General features: G+C 33.3%; 1 protein-coding gene across 1 annotated transcript in view; it reads left to right on the forward strand.

The window, feature by feature from the left end:
- AK9 (adenylate kinase 9) overlaps positions 1-13280 on the forward strand; it is a 110864-nt gene that overhangs the window by 45334 nt on the left and 52250 nt on the right. The window contains 6 exon segments of the mRNA XM_023533389.1: positions 2781-2879; positions 2968-3033; positions 4690-4773; positions 6516-6655; positions 9363-9519; positions 10358-10472. Of these exon segments, the coding sequence (XP_023389157.1) occupies positions 2781-2879; positions 2968-3033; positions 4690-4773; positions 6516-6655; positions 9363-9519; positions 10358-10472 (661 nt within the window).

Raw genomic sequence — 13280 nt, forward strand, 5'->3', positions numbered from 1 at the left:
TTGATTGGCTTTGGTAGAATTTATATCTATAGTTGGCACTCTTATAACCAGTCACATTAGAACACAGGAAAACAGCTTAATCTAAATGTTTCCTCTTAGTGGGATACTCTCAGCGCAGCATAGTGTATAGGATCCAAAATTATTATTTTGTTATTAAGTTATTAAGGATCCAAAATTTGAGATGAGCTCCAGCAATTTTAAGCTAGATTCAACCACCACTGTTTGGATTTTCAGAAGTTGTGACAGTGTACTGTCCTTTAACATAGCCATCACTGCCTCAATTCCAAATATTCTTATCCTAATAAAGCGTTTCTCCTTACAAAAGTCATAACAGATAATATTTATTGGGCATTTACCATACGTTGTGGCTATGCTAAATGCATTGCAAGCATTACCCTACTTAATCCTCGTAACAAGCCTTATGATATAGGTATTTTTATCTCTCCTTTTGTAGGTGAAGAAACTAAGGCTCAGAGGGGTTAAGTAACTTGTCCACCGTTGGCAGCCAGCAAGTAATTGGGATTTTCAGATCAATGTCTGTGCTCTTATTCTCTATGTCTCTCCAGTGGTCACAGAAAACTGTAAAGAGCAGATGGAAAAAAGATTCACTCATACTCCCCAGAGATATCCCCTGTTAAGAATTTGATATGTTCTTCAACCCTCTCTTTTTTCTATTCATATCTGTAATGATTAATTATGATCCTATGACATATGCAAAATTGCATTCTCTCATTTTAAAATAATGCTCTTTAATTAATATGTAATTATTGTAATAAATTGTGTTAGATAGGAATCTAAATTTATTATTTCAAAACGGTGGACCAATTTTACAAATAATATTTACTAAATTATCCATAATTTTACTAGAGATTTGAAATGCTATTTTTATCTTAATATTAAGTTTGTATGTATGTGTGTAAACTTTCAAACTTTTTGTTCTATTCATCTTTCTATTACAGCCTGTAATACAAAATGTAATTATTAAAGTTTTATGATGCATTTTAATCTAATAATATGAACTTTTCCTCAGAACATTTTGTTTTAAGATTATTCCTGGGTATTCTTTCACTTATTCCATAAAATGAATGTGCCAGGAACTGTACTAGGCTTCGGAGATACATGTAGAATTTTGTCAAGTTCTACAACAAATTCTAGGGGAAGGATTGTGTTAACATTAAACAGTAATTTGACAAGAATGTGTGTCTTTACTATTAAGTCTTCTCATGCAGATGGATGAAATCACTGTTTTTTAGGTTTAATATCCATATCCTTCGTTAACATCTCGTATCTTACCTCATGTGCTATCTACACTTTTCTTAATAAGTTTATTCCTAGATATTTTGTCGTTTTGTTACTGTTGAGTGCAATCATTTTCTATTGTATATTCTAAGTAGTTATTACGAGTATATTGCAAAGCTATTTGATACTTACATATATGTTTGTAACTGTCCACCTTATTAAACTTACTTGCTAGTTTTGATAGATTTTTAGTTGAGTCTCTTGAGTTTTCCAGATAGCCAATCTGAAAAAAAAAAAAAAAAAGTAGTTTCAACTCCTCTTCTCCCATTATTTATGCTTGCTTGCTTTCTTGACTAATTATGTGCTAGCAGTTCCAGAATGATGTGAAATAGTGGCAGTGATAGTGGGCCTCTTTAAAATGGATCCTTTCTAATGTTTCTCTGTAAGGTTATTAAGTATTTTTATCTGAAATAGATGTTGAACATTATCAGATGCCTCGTTGGCCTCTATCAAGATGATTATCAAGTTTTTAATCTTTTGACCTATTGATTTGATCAATTAATACTAATGTATTTTCCAACATCAAACCATTCTTGTAGTTCTGGAATAAACCTTACTCGGTCATGGCATATTATTCTAATATTATTTCTTTTGGCTTTTAATCTAGGATTTTTTTTCTGCACTTGTAAATGTGGTTATATATAATGTTTTCTTCTTTGTGTTCTATTTGTCAGATTTTGCTATCTGGGTTTCATTAACTTTTTACATAAATTGGGAAGCTTCCCATCATTTTCTATGCTTGAAACTATTTAAATAGCAAGGAAAATTGCCTCTTTTTACATGGCAGCGTTGAGCTTTTGCAAGGCAAAAACGCATTATTGCCAAATAAATCTCTCTCTCTTCTTCTCATTAGCCTCCTAGAGGAACAGTAATCTGTAATGTTTCTTGGAGTCTGTAGTGATTCCTTTCATATCACATTATGGCATAAAATCATAGATTTTAAAGCATTCCTCAAATTGCCTTCTCACACCAGAATATAGAAATAGATGCTACTTCTCATATGCTACAAACATGAAAGCCTTTTTCTTTTTCACTAATTATTCTAAATCTGGCAATAGGGTTAACCTTTCTTAACATTTAAAAAAAAATTGGAATATCTTTACTAGTGAATTTTACTCCAATATATTTTTAAGAAAAATTCATCAATGGAGAATATTGAGGATTTTTAATGTAGAAAATTATATCACGATACAGAGGATGGCAGCTAACATGGAGCAAGGTTCCTGTGTGCCAAGCATTTTCTTCTAAGTTGAGTGTTAACATTCATTATTGTATTTAATCCTTGTAACAATGCTTTTGGTTTGATGATCCTCATTTTGTGTAGTAGAAATTGAGACAAGGAGATCATATGATTTACCAAAGCCGTGCTGACTGAGTCAGAACTCACACCCAAGTGTGCTGGATTTAGAGCAGAGGATTTAATCACTATACCTGTTACCCCTAACTACCTTTTGCTAACAGCCAATTATACTATCTTTCAGCTTTAAGAGAACTTGAAGCAGCCTATGAAATGAAGAAATATGGCATGTTCCCAAGTGATAAAAGCGTAGAAGAGGTGCAGTCTTCAATTGATGAAGATGGTAAAGAAATATATGGCTGTTGTTACTGGTAAAATTTTTCCTAATATAAACAGATTAGCTGATAAAGCATATTATTCTTTCATTGCAGTGTTTACTCATGAATCCCGGAGAGAAAGCTCTTTAGAGGAGAATGAAGAAGCCAAAATGAAGTCAGGTAATGATAAAGCTGTTAAAATTGATAGAAATGGTAACAAAATGAACTGTTAATGCCATACTTATAGAGCTTATGTCCATTTATTGCATATTTTATCATGTTTATATTGAAGCTTAAAATATTCTCTGCCCAAATTGGAAAGTTCAGGAGAAAAAAGTTAGCTTCTCTTTTACAGGTTTAAACTGAACCGCTATAGAACAAAAATAGATTTTCTAGAATGCAGAAGAAAACATAAAAACTGAAAAGGCTAATATGATTAGAACCTCACCAAAATTTTTTAATGTTTCTTAACATGAAACAGTCATAATATAATAATATTCTTTCTTTAAAGCTCTCTAATGCCTTTAATGTGTTGGAATCCAGGCATCGTAAACCTAGAGTTTTCACTGCAAAATATCATCATTTAATGCTATTTACCCTTATAAAATTTTCCATTCATATTTTAACACAATTGAAAGCATACAATGTGAACTTTTTTTACCTTTTTTGATTCATAATATAACATTTAATTATTTTACTTCGTTAAGGAGATATTTTAACCCTCATTTTCAATTACTGTATAGTTTCTCTGCTTATAAGTAATAGTTTAAACTTGTTGTTTATGTTGGACACTTAAGTTATTTTTTGGATTTTTTTGCTACTAAAATAATGATTCGATGAAGTTTTTACATAAAATTTTGTCTACATGTTGATATAAGTAGAGTCACTGGTTATTTAATGAATATGAAGTTATTGACAGAGTTAGGTTCCTTTGTGTAAAAATTGTTCCAAATTATGTTCCCCTCAGTAATATATAAAGTGTATGTCATGTTTCCTTGGTATTTTGTCTTTAAAAATATTATTTTAATTTTCTTAACTATTTCTGAAGTTTAATATTTTAATATTTGTTAACAATTTATATTTCTCCTTTTCTGAGGTGACCATTTTTCTTTCTTCCATTTTTCTAAATCGTTGTATCAGTATATGGTTTCTATATAAACTTTCTATATTAGTTTTTTTTCATTTATTTTTCATATTCTTTTTCCAAATTGAGTGGTTTCTCCTTTAAAATACTCTGTTGTTTTTTGAAGTAAAAGAATTTTTTATATTTTCATGGTCAAATCATTACTTTTCCTTTGTTGATTTCTTCTATTTACTTTTAGACTTAAAAAGTCTTCCTGTAAACCAGAGATTTAATATATACTTATATTCCTTTTTTAATTCATACAACCTTTTTATATTTAGTTTTTAAGTGCATCTATAATTTGTTGTGTTAGAGAATGTAGAGCTGATGTTTTTTTTTGATTCCTCCTCCTGATTCAGACAGATGTGTGCTTGCCTGGTGTTTATTTCAAGCCTAGTAGGAATTGAACTGGGCACTGTCAGAAACTTATGTATGGCACTCTTCTTCCCCGAACATACGCACATACACTTCACGGAAGAACCCTGGATATTAAAATTTTGGCCAAGTGACATCTGGGAGCCCCATCTCTGCTGCAGCAGAGTTGCCAGCACCAGTACACTAAGAGAGCCCCTCCCCCCATACTGGTCATTAATTTAATTTTTAAAAAATTAGAAACATGAGTCCTAGGTCCTTGGACACATACTACAGCCTTCTCTGGGACTCACCTACAACTTAATACTGTTCTTTGGGTGTTAACAATGTTTTCTTCACAGATGAAGGAGAAACCAGTAAAACGTCTATGTTTAAAAGAAGTGCTCAAGACATTAGTCAAGATCTAAAGTTGGAGTCAAAAAAAGGTAAATTAATATTTGAGTAATTTAGTTCTCTTAAGGTCACAAATAGTTCCTTCAGAATTTTGAAGGTGAAATGTGATTTTTTTTTTTTAAAAAAAGCATTATTAATACCCAAGTTACTCTATCTTAAAGGTTACTCTATTATAAATAGTAGGACATGCAGGGACACAGGAAAAAGAACATGTGATATATTGTTTTTGTGAAAAAGAATATTGAGGAGACAGGAGAACTATCCTTCTGTTCTGTCATCCTGGGCATGTGGCTACCATAACAATTCATAAGATGTGGGGTAAAAGGGGTCAAATACATGGTGACAGAAAGAAATCTAACTAAGGAGGGTGAACATACAATGCAAAATACATAACACTTACTGTTGAATTGTACACTTGAAACTTACTGGATTTCATTAACCAATGTCACCATAATAAAAAATAAATTAATTAATTTAAAGGAAAGAAATGCAAATTAGCATTAACTTTAAAGAGAGCAATGCCTTTTAATATACCAATTCCAGTTTTATATAATCACAACATCATGTATAATAAAAAGATAAGTCATAATTCAAATGGTTAAATAAAGTATGGGACAGTTATTTAAAAAAAAATTAACAAGGGGGATCCTGGTGCTCCAGCCATCATATCAGGATGCCTAACGGGAAGAGAGAAAAGGTAAAAGACAACGTTGGCACTACCCCCAGCTGAGTTATTCCTCTTTAAAGAGATGACAGGAACTTCCCCTTATCAAAAAAAAAAAAAAATTCTGCTGCATCTTATCTATGGGCTATCAAAGCTATAAGGGGAGTTGGAAGATGTGTTTTTAGCTGGACACATTGCTGACCCCAACAAAATAAGGGAAGAGGAGAATGGATATTGGGTAGAAAACTAGCAGCTTCTAACATATTTAGTATCCTTGCCAGGCAATTTCTGTCTCACCATGCCCCCCTTCTCAAGGCTTCAGGAAGACAGTGAGTTTTGCCTCTTCCACTCTGGTTCTCCAGAAACTGCTGGCTCTCTCCATCGCTCAGAACGGATTTCTCAGTTTAGGGCAGGGAGGGCAGCAAGAAGCTGCTCTTAGAAGGCCCTTTGGGGTTTTTCTGGACTAGGATCCATTGGGATCTGGCAGGAGACCCTGATGGGACAGCAGCTCAGGAAGCACAACAGGAAAGACAGAAGGAGAGGAGTCAGGTGGAGCTGCCACTCTCCTGTCTCATTTACATCATGATGCAATCTGTGAGCCGGCTCAGCCGTGTAAGAAGACATTCAGCATGCAATGAGGGCAGGAATCAAGTGTAACACTTGAGAAACCAGCCTATGTCACCCTTTCTGCTATTCATGCCAACTTCCCTACCTCCCCTCTTACTGTCCCATGTAGTCTCATGCTTGTAATTGAAAGTATTCATCTCATTTGCATACTCATTCCCTAGATGCTCATGTTTTAGCTTGACCTCTGGAATCCTTTGGTCCCTCCCTCCTCTCCCTGACTTCTTGGTTTTTGACTCCTTCCTGCCTCATTTACTTTGATTCTGATGCATTGGCTTTAAGCCACTGCTCTGATATTTTGTAATTCCTGACCTGACATTTCTTCCCTAGTCTATTTCCCCTTTCTTCTAGCATGTGCTACAGTAACACAAAGATAGTACTTTCTTGGGTCAGGTATTAATCATCATGTTCTATTGCCAATAGAATTGTCCACTGAATTTATTAATGGCATTAGTTTGTTAACTTATTGTACTTCAAACTCAATAGAAGACTCAATAGAAGAGGTAACTGCAGATCATCCAGAGGTTATTTCCATAATGAAGGAGACTATGAAAACGACAAAGGACATGAACTTTGAACAGCCATATGAAAAACATGCCGAAATCTTAGCAGAAGTCCTAGACGAGGTAAGGAATCAAAGCTGTTCATTTTTGTCATTAATTTTAACGGCAACAGAAAATGTTAACCTAGTATATGTATAACTAATATAGAGTCTCATTTGACAGTATTGAAATCAATAACCTTCAAATTTATGTACATTTTATAGTCAACATTGTTCTATGTAATGTACCCTAGCTGAGCAGTTGCTTATGCTCTATGGTAAATTTTCACTTATCAACAATTATGCAATATAATTTCATAGCTTTGAAATTAATTCTTCATTAACTTTTATTGTCTTTAATTCCATTAAGTTAGTTAAAAGATGGTGCATAAGAAGCCAGTACCAAAGTTATTTTTTTTATCTATGAGCTAATTAGTTGTAAACCAAGACAAATTTTGCTCTATCGATAATTTTATCCAACCACTCTGAACATGTATTCATAGTAGAGATGGATGGACACACAAATTATTTTCTAATCTGAGGGGGAAATAAAGCCTCAGATATTATGCCCTACTGATGGCAAATCAGAAAGCTTGTTTTTTGTTTATAGAGAACGAGATATCCATATGTGTCTGTTTTGCACAGAGACCTTGAGTAAGCATTTAGAGCAAAGTCACAGAGAACAAATCAGTTTTAGGCTCTCAATGAACGTCTCCCATATTTCTCTGTAATTTGAAAATGATGCAGTTTGAAATTATTATGTGAGAAGAAAAAAATTATTCTATTAGAACCACTCCGTAACACATTGGGTGGGCTCTTTGAGCCCTCGGCTGTACCCAAGGCGAGTTGCTATCCCCCTCTGAACTTCCAAAAGCGACCTTTCAACTTTCTCTGCATCCCTGTATCCCAGGTTGTTCTGTCATCAGTTTATTCCTTCAGAAACACACTGAGCACTTACTGTTTTCCCTGTACTGTGCTAGATCACAGGGACATCAAGATGAATTAAGCATAGCTCTTTCCTTTAAGGAGTTATCAGTCAGGCGGAGGAAGGCTGACAGATAATCCAATAATTGAGTTATGTGCTAAGTGGTAAGTAGATATGTACAACAAGTGGGAGTTCTACAAAGGTTGGGGCTGTCATCTCTGCCTGGATGGTGAAACAAAGCATCCCACAGACAAAGCAAGTTAGGTGTATCTTTAGCACTGTGAAAGTCCCATCCTTGCCTTTCACTGAAAAATTTCTCCATTCAGAGTTTATTCAGAGTTTGGAGGGTACAAATCTATATACAGGCAGTACTACTAAAATACTTCTGATAGAGGATTACATGTAGGGTCATTAGATGGTAAACCATGGCTAGAAGATTGTAGGGAAGTTTAACATCAAAGCTCATATCAGAGCTTTGTTCTCTGGAGAACAGAAACCTGGGCAGGAGACTGTTTTACCTGTCATCCACTTCTACTCTGTGAATAAGAAACCTATTTTCAAAAAGTCACTAGTTAATTATTAATTTCTTACATATAAAGACAAAATCTTAAGATGTCTTTCTCAAATTATTTATAGATCGATGCAATTCAAATAAAAATCTCAATTTTTTTTTGGAAACTGACAGATTAACTCTAACATTGATTTGGAAGAGCTAATAGTTGAGACTGGATAAGAACAGTTTAGGAAAGCTTAATACAGAGAGACTTCCTCTACCAGCTGGTAAAATGTGTCAAAATGCTACAATGGTATATAAACCTGATAGTCACACAAGAATCAACAGCACCACAGAGAAGATACAGAAACAGAGCTTAGTATAGATAAAAGATTCAGGGTATGCTAAAGTTTATATCACAATCCAAAGGGAAGGAAGAATTATTAAAATTATTAATAAAATTAACTATTGGGGAAACCAATTTAGATTGTCACCTTATATCAGACTTTCAGTCGTTTATCTTATAACTACAAGTTTGTACATTTTAACCCCTTTCTTCTATTTTCCTCACTCCTACCCCCACCTCTGGCAACCACCAATCTGTTCTCTGTTTCTATGAGTTCAGTTTTTTTAGATTCCACATATAAATGAAATTATACAGTATTAGTCTTTCTCTGTCTGACTTATGTCATTTACATTTCTTCTCTATAGCTTTCTTTTTTTTTACCCCTAATTCTCTTATGTTACACATTTCAAACTGTTTAAAATTCCTTTTTTTTTTTCCAAATACTCTTCATTCAGATGGAAATTCATAAAGCAGATAATCTTAAATTCTGTGTAGCTATTGAAGCTATTGCTGTTCAGTGGTGGGTGGGAGTGGAGTTTAGCAGAACTCATTAAGCCCCTGCAAGATTTGTTTATACACAATTCCCTCCACAGCTGTTAGTAAGCATCTCAGCACCTCTCAGCTCTCTTACTGAGGGATAAAAGCAAAAGAGAAGTGAAGAGTGTCGTCACTAGAAAAGGCGAGCTGGAATAGGACCTTGCTACTCAAAGAGCAATCCATAGACGTCATCACCTGAGAGCATGTTAGAAACACAGACTCTCAGGCCTCACCCCAGACCTTCTGAATTAGGACAAAAAATGTGTTGTTATATTTATTTAATAAAGGTTTTTCTTTCCCATTCTCAATTTTAAAACTTATAGCTTTCTTGCTTTAGTTTCTCTTTTGAAATTAAATGGCTTTTTTTTCTTCTCCTGAAAAGTCAGCAGAACTCAGAAGACAGTTGTTTAAGGTTCACAAAAATTATATATTAAGGTAGCACCCTTGACTTTTCTAGCTACAATGGTAATATCAATGTGTCATTTTCACAGGTAATTGAAGAAAACAAAAACAGGTTTTCTGGTGCCCCAAAATATGGAGGATGGATACTGGACAACTGCCCTGTTGTAAAAGAACTGTGGACAATCTTGGTTGAGAAAGGAATTACACCAGATTTAGTAATCTGTTTATCAAATACAGAAAACAATGGTTGGTAAATATTTATCTTGTGAATTCGAAAGTGAAATTTTTATTGCTGATAATATTTTCAGTTAAAATATAAAATGGAAAACTCCCCACCCTGCCTAGGTACAAATACTACCCCAGCAATCCCTTCTCAACCTAGAGGTACACATAATGAGGCATCCACCCAATGAGTAAGCGGCTCGGGTAGTGTGCTGGATTGCTAGATGTCCCAACAGGCCCTTACAATTATTCTGTGGAGCTGAAAATTAACACCCCCTCCCAATCAGCACTTTAACTTCTAAATCATATATATAAGACTGAGGGCAAAGACTATATGTTAGTCTTTCTTCACCTCAAATGGGAAATATTAAGTACATACAGATAGCAGAACTAAATTTTAATAATTCTGTCACTTTGTACAAAGCTGTAATAATCAAGGAATACATAGACCAACAGAACAGAATGGAGACCCCAGAAATAAACCACCACATATAAATATAACCCCCACATGTAAACCCCCACAAAGATTAGGTTAACTAATCTTTGACAAGAGGGCTAAGAATATTCTGTCATTTTTGCCTCCTGGGGAAATATATTCGAAAAGAGTTTCCAACGGAGAGAACAATAATGTACTGCCTGTTTTCATGTTTTAGTTATTTATATCATGCCAATATATACTTTTTAAAAAAGATTTAAGATGGTCTGTTAATATTTTAAAGATTCTGGGCTCTATTTAGATAAGCGCTTAAAGAAAAATATATTTGGATATAAGCAGAATTAAGTTTTTATTGTTAATTTCAAAAATATATCTCACTATATTTTATATAGCTTCAAAAGTAATATTATCCTCTTTATATTTCAGGAAAATATTTACTCAATAGGCTGTATTTAGAGAATAAACCTGATATTGACTCTAAGATATATGAAAGATTATTAGATGAACTACAAAAGAAAAAAAAAGAGGAAGAAGCAACAAGGTAAAATCTGCCTGACATAGTATAACAGGTTAATAAATCTCTTATGAAGCAGTTAAGTATCTACTTACAACTTATATTTATGAACTCTCTTTAATATCAGAACGGTGATCTAACTGATCCCATTCTAATTGATTCTAAGAAAAACAGTAATTTCACAAATACTTCTAGAATCTCTAAAGTACAGATTTGTGATGTTTTCATGGTCCCAAATCAAACTTATTCTAAATCCCACATCTACACTCAAAGGACAGTATCAAAATGAGCACAGATAAGATTTTTTTTCTCTTTACCATATTTATCTGTGACTTCAATCATTTTGCTAACTAGAATCCACAAATTTAAGGAATAATATGATAAAAAGTAAATGAAAATACACTTGTGTAATATGACTAAAATCCAAAGCCTGACTAAGTTCTATATAAGGAAAGGACAAGACTAGTTATTTACCATATTCACAGGTTTAATGTCAAGAGTTTATTCTCCAATCTGGGTGCAATGAAGAAGTTTTAAAAATGTGAGCACATATCTATCTCTTCGTGACTGAGGTCAAGACTAGATTTAATAAACTATCAAGTTCTCAGAATGGGGAATAAAGTATAAAGAGAAATAGTAACTTAACTTGCTAATTGTTCTTCCTTGCTAAAACATGTTGTTAGATACTTTAAATTTTCGTTTGTCTGCTGGGATTTCTACTTCCCAAAGTGATAAAAGGCAGGACATTTAAGACCTAAACTTCTTTATGTTAATCTACTAAACCTCCTACAATTAATGATGGCACCTGTAGGAGCTTTCTCGAATGCCGTTTCCTTTTCCCCTTCAGATATTAACAATTTGAGCTTGGATTTAGGAGCGCTCTTTAAACTCTGGAAATTATGACACCAGTATCTGGGTTACTGGGGGAGTTGGGGACAGATAACTGATAAGTGCGTGTCAGAGGATTTTTTTTTTCAGCGTTCATTATTCATTGAAGTTTGCCATTTCTTTAGGGACTTAATACAAAAATATACAAAGTATTAATTTAGTTAGATGAATTAATGAAATTGTTTTTTATTTTGACTAAAAATGTTATTAATTCAGATAATAATACGAACTGATTATATTTGTTTTTAGCTTTTAACAGTTTTGTCACAAGGGCTACAATCCGCTAGGATTTAAGGGATTACCTAGGTTTTTTTCCAGTGTATGAGAAATAGTCAACTATTTGAGAAAAGATGAAGATATTGACATAAGAGTAAAACGCAGTTCATGTGCTTTCTAGACCAAAAGTCTGCTACATTTTAAATAGATTAAAAATACATACATCTATAACTTTTTTAAAAGGAAAAAGAGATCTTGTCCATTTTTCTCCCAACTCTCTACCTTCACCTTCCTTTTATCACATAGAATTTTCTGAGCTATCTCTATATTCAATTTTTACTTTTGATTCTAAATTTTTATATCTTTATAAACTTCTTAATGTCAAAGATTTGCTCGGATTAAAGCAGGCTTTTCTACATGTCTATATGTTGCCTTTTAAATTCAACATGAGCATTTCAAAACAAACTTTTTTTTCATCTATTGCGGAAAATGAAATCTGAAACAGAACCAAAAAAAAAAAATGGTCAGAGACTCATTTATTTAAAGGCCTTGCAGCTTGGTTAGAAAAGACATGAACTTAACATAATTAAGAATTCCATCTTGGGCCAAATTGTCTGAAGAAGACACACTGAATTCTACAGCTTTTCCAGCATCATTTTTCAAATGTGCCAGTCAAATGCAGGGTAATTTCTGTCATAAGTGTTAGTCTTTGACTTGTCTATCCAAGTGGTTTATCAAAGTGTCTAAAAATTGGCAGCAGAATTCTTCCTCATTCTTGTCAGGTTTAGATTCTTAGCAGCAGCATACATTATCCAGGTTTTGGATAAGGGTAGTCTCACAAAAGAGCCCTGTATGAACTGACAATTCACACACAATTAAAATGGGGAAGGAAGGTGTTCAGAAACAATATCCAGTGATATCAGAGGTCTGATCACAGAGAACTCAAACTACATCAAGACTTTAGGCTGGATCACAGGATTTGGAATACAGAGAGAGAACACCTCATTTGAACAAGAAACACACCTGTTGGGAGAAGAGATCTGGTAATGTCTTTTGAAGAGAATGTATGTAACTAGATTTTCAAAGGAAGCGGGGAAAGGGCACAAAGAACGTTGAATATAAGAAAATTTCAGGCCTATAGGGAAGACTGTCCCAAATGTGCTATTGTTATGAATGAGCTCTGCTTTACTTAACTAGTCCCCTGTTGGTGAATATTTGGTACAGTTTTTTTGGTATTATGTTTTAAAGGTGCAATATTTTAAAAAGATTGCAACATTCTTATACAATAGTAGGCCAACTCCTGAGGGCTAAATTCCTAGAAATAGAATTTTGAGGTCAAAAGTATACACATTTTAATTTTTAATAAATATTGCCTTTATCCATCATTTTATTAAATTCCCTTATACATTTATTCACCATTAAGGCAGGTTTAGTGCTACAACCCTAATGAAAAACAGATTCCCTCCAGATGTTTTAAGTTTCCATATTCCAGGTCTCTTTAAATTTCACTATTACTGTGTTAAAAAGAAAGTAAATCAGAAAATAACTGTTTTGATTACAAGATAAGTTTATAAATTTTCTATTTATTCACATTTTAAAAATGCAAAAAAATTAAATAAAATTAAAAACTCTTATAATGCCATTATCCAGAGATAATTACTATCAACAATTTGATTAGTTCTCCTCTAGTCTTTTAATTGTCATTTATATACATTTTAAATACAAAATTAA

Source organism: Pteropus vampyrus, unplaced genomic scaffold, assembly GCF_000151845.1.
Source record: "Pteropus vampyrus isolate Shadow unplaced genomic scaffold, Pvam_2.0 Scaffold101, whole genome shotgun sequence".
In the NCBI taxonomy this organism is placed as follows: domain Eukaryota; kingdom Metazoa; phylum Chordata; class Mammalia; order Chiroptera; family Pteropodidae; genus Pteropus; species Pteropus vampyrus.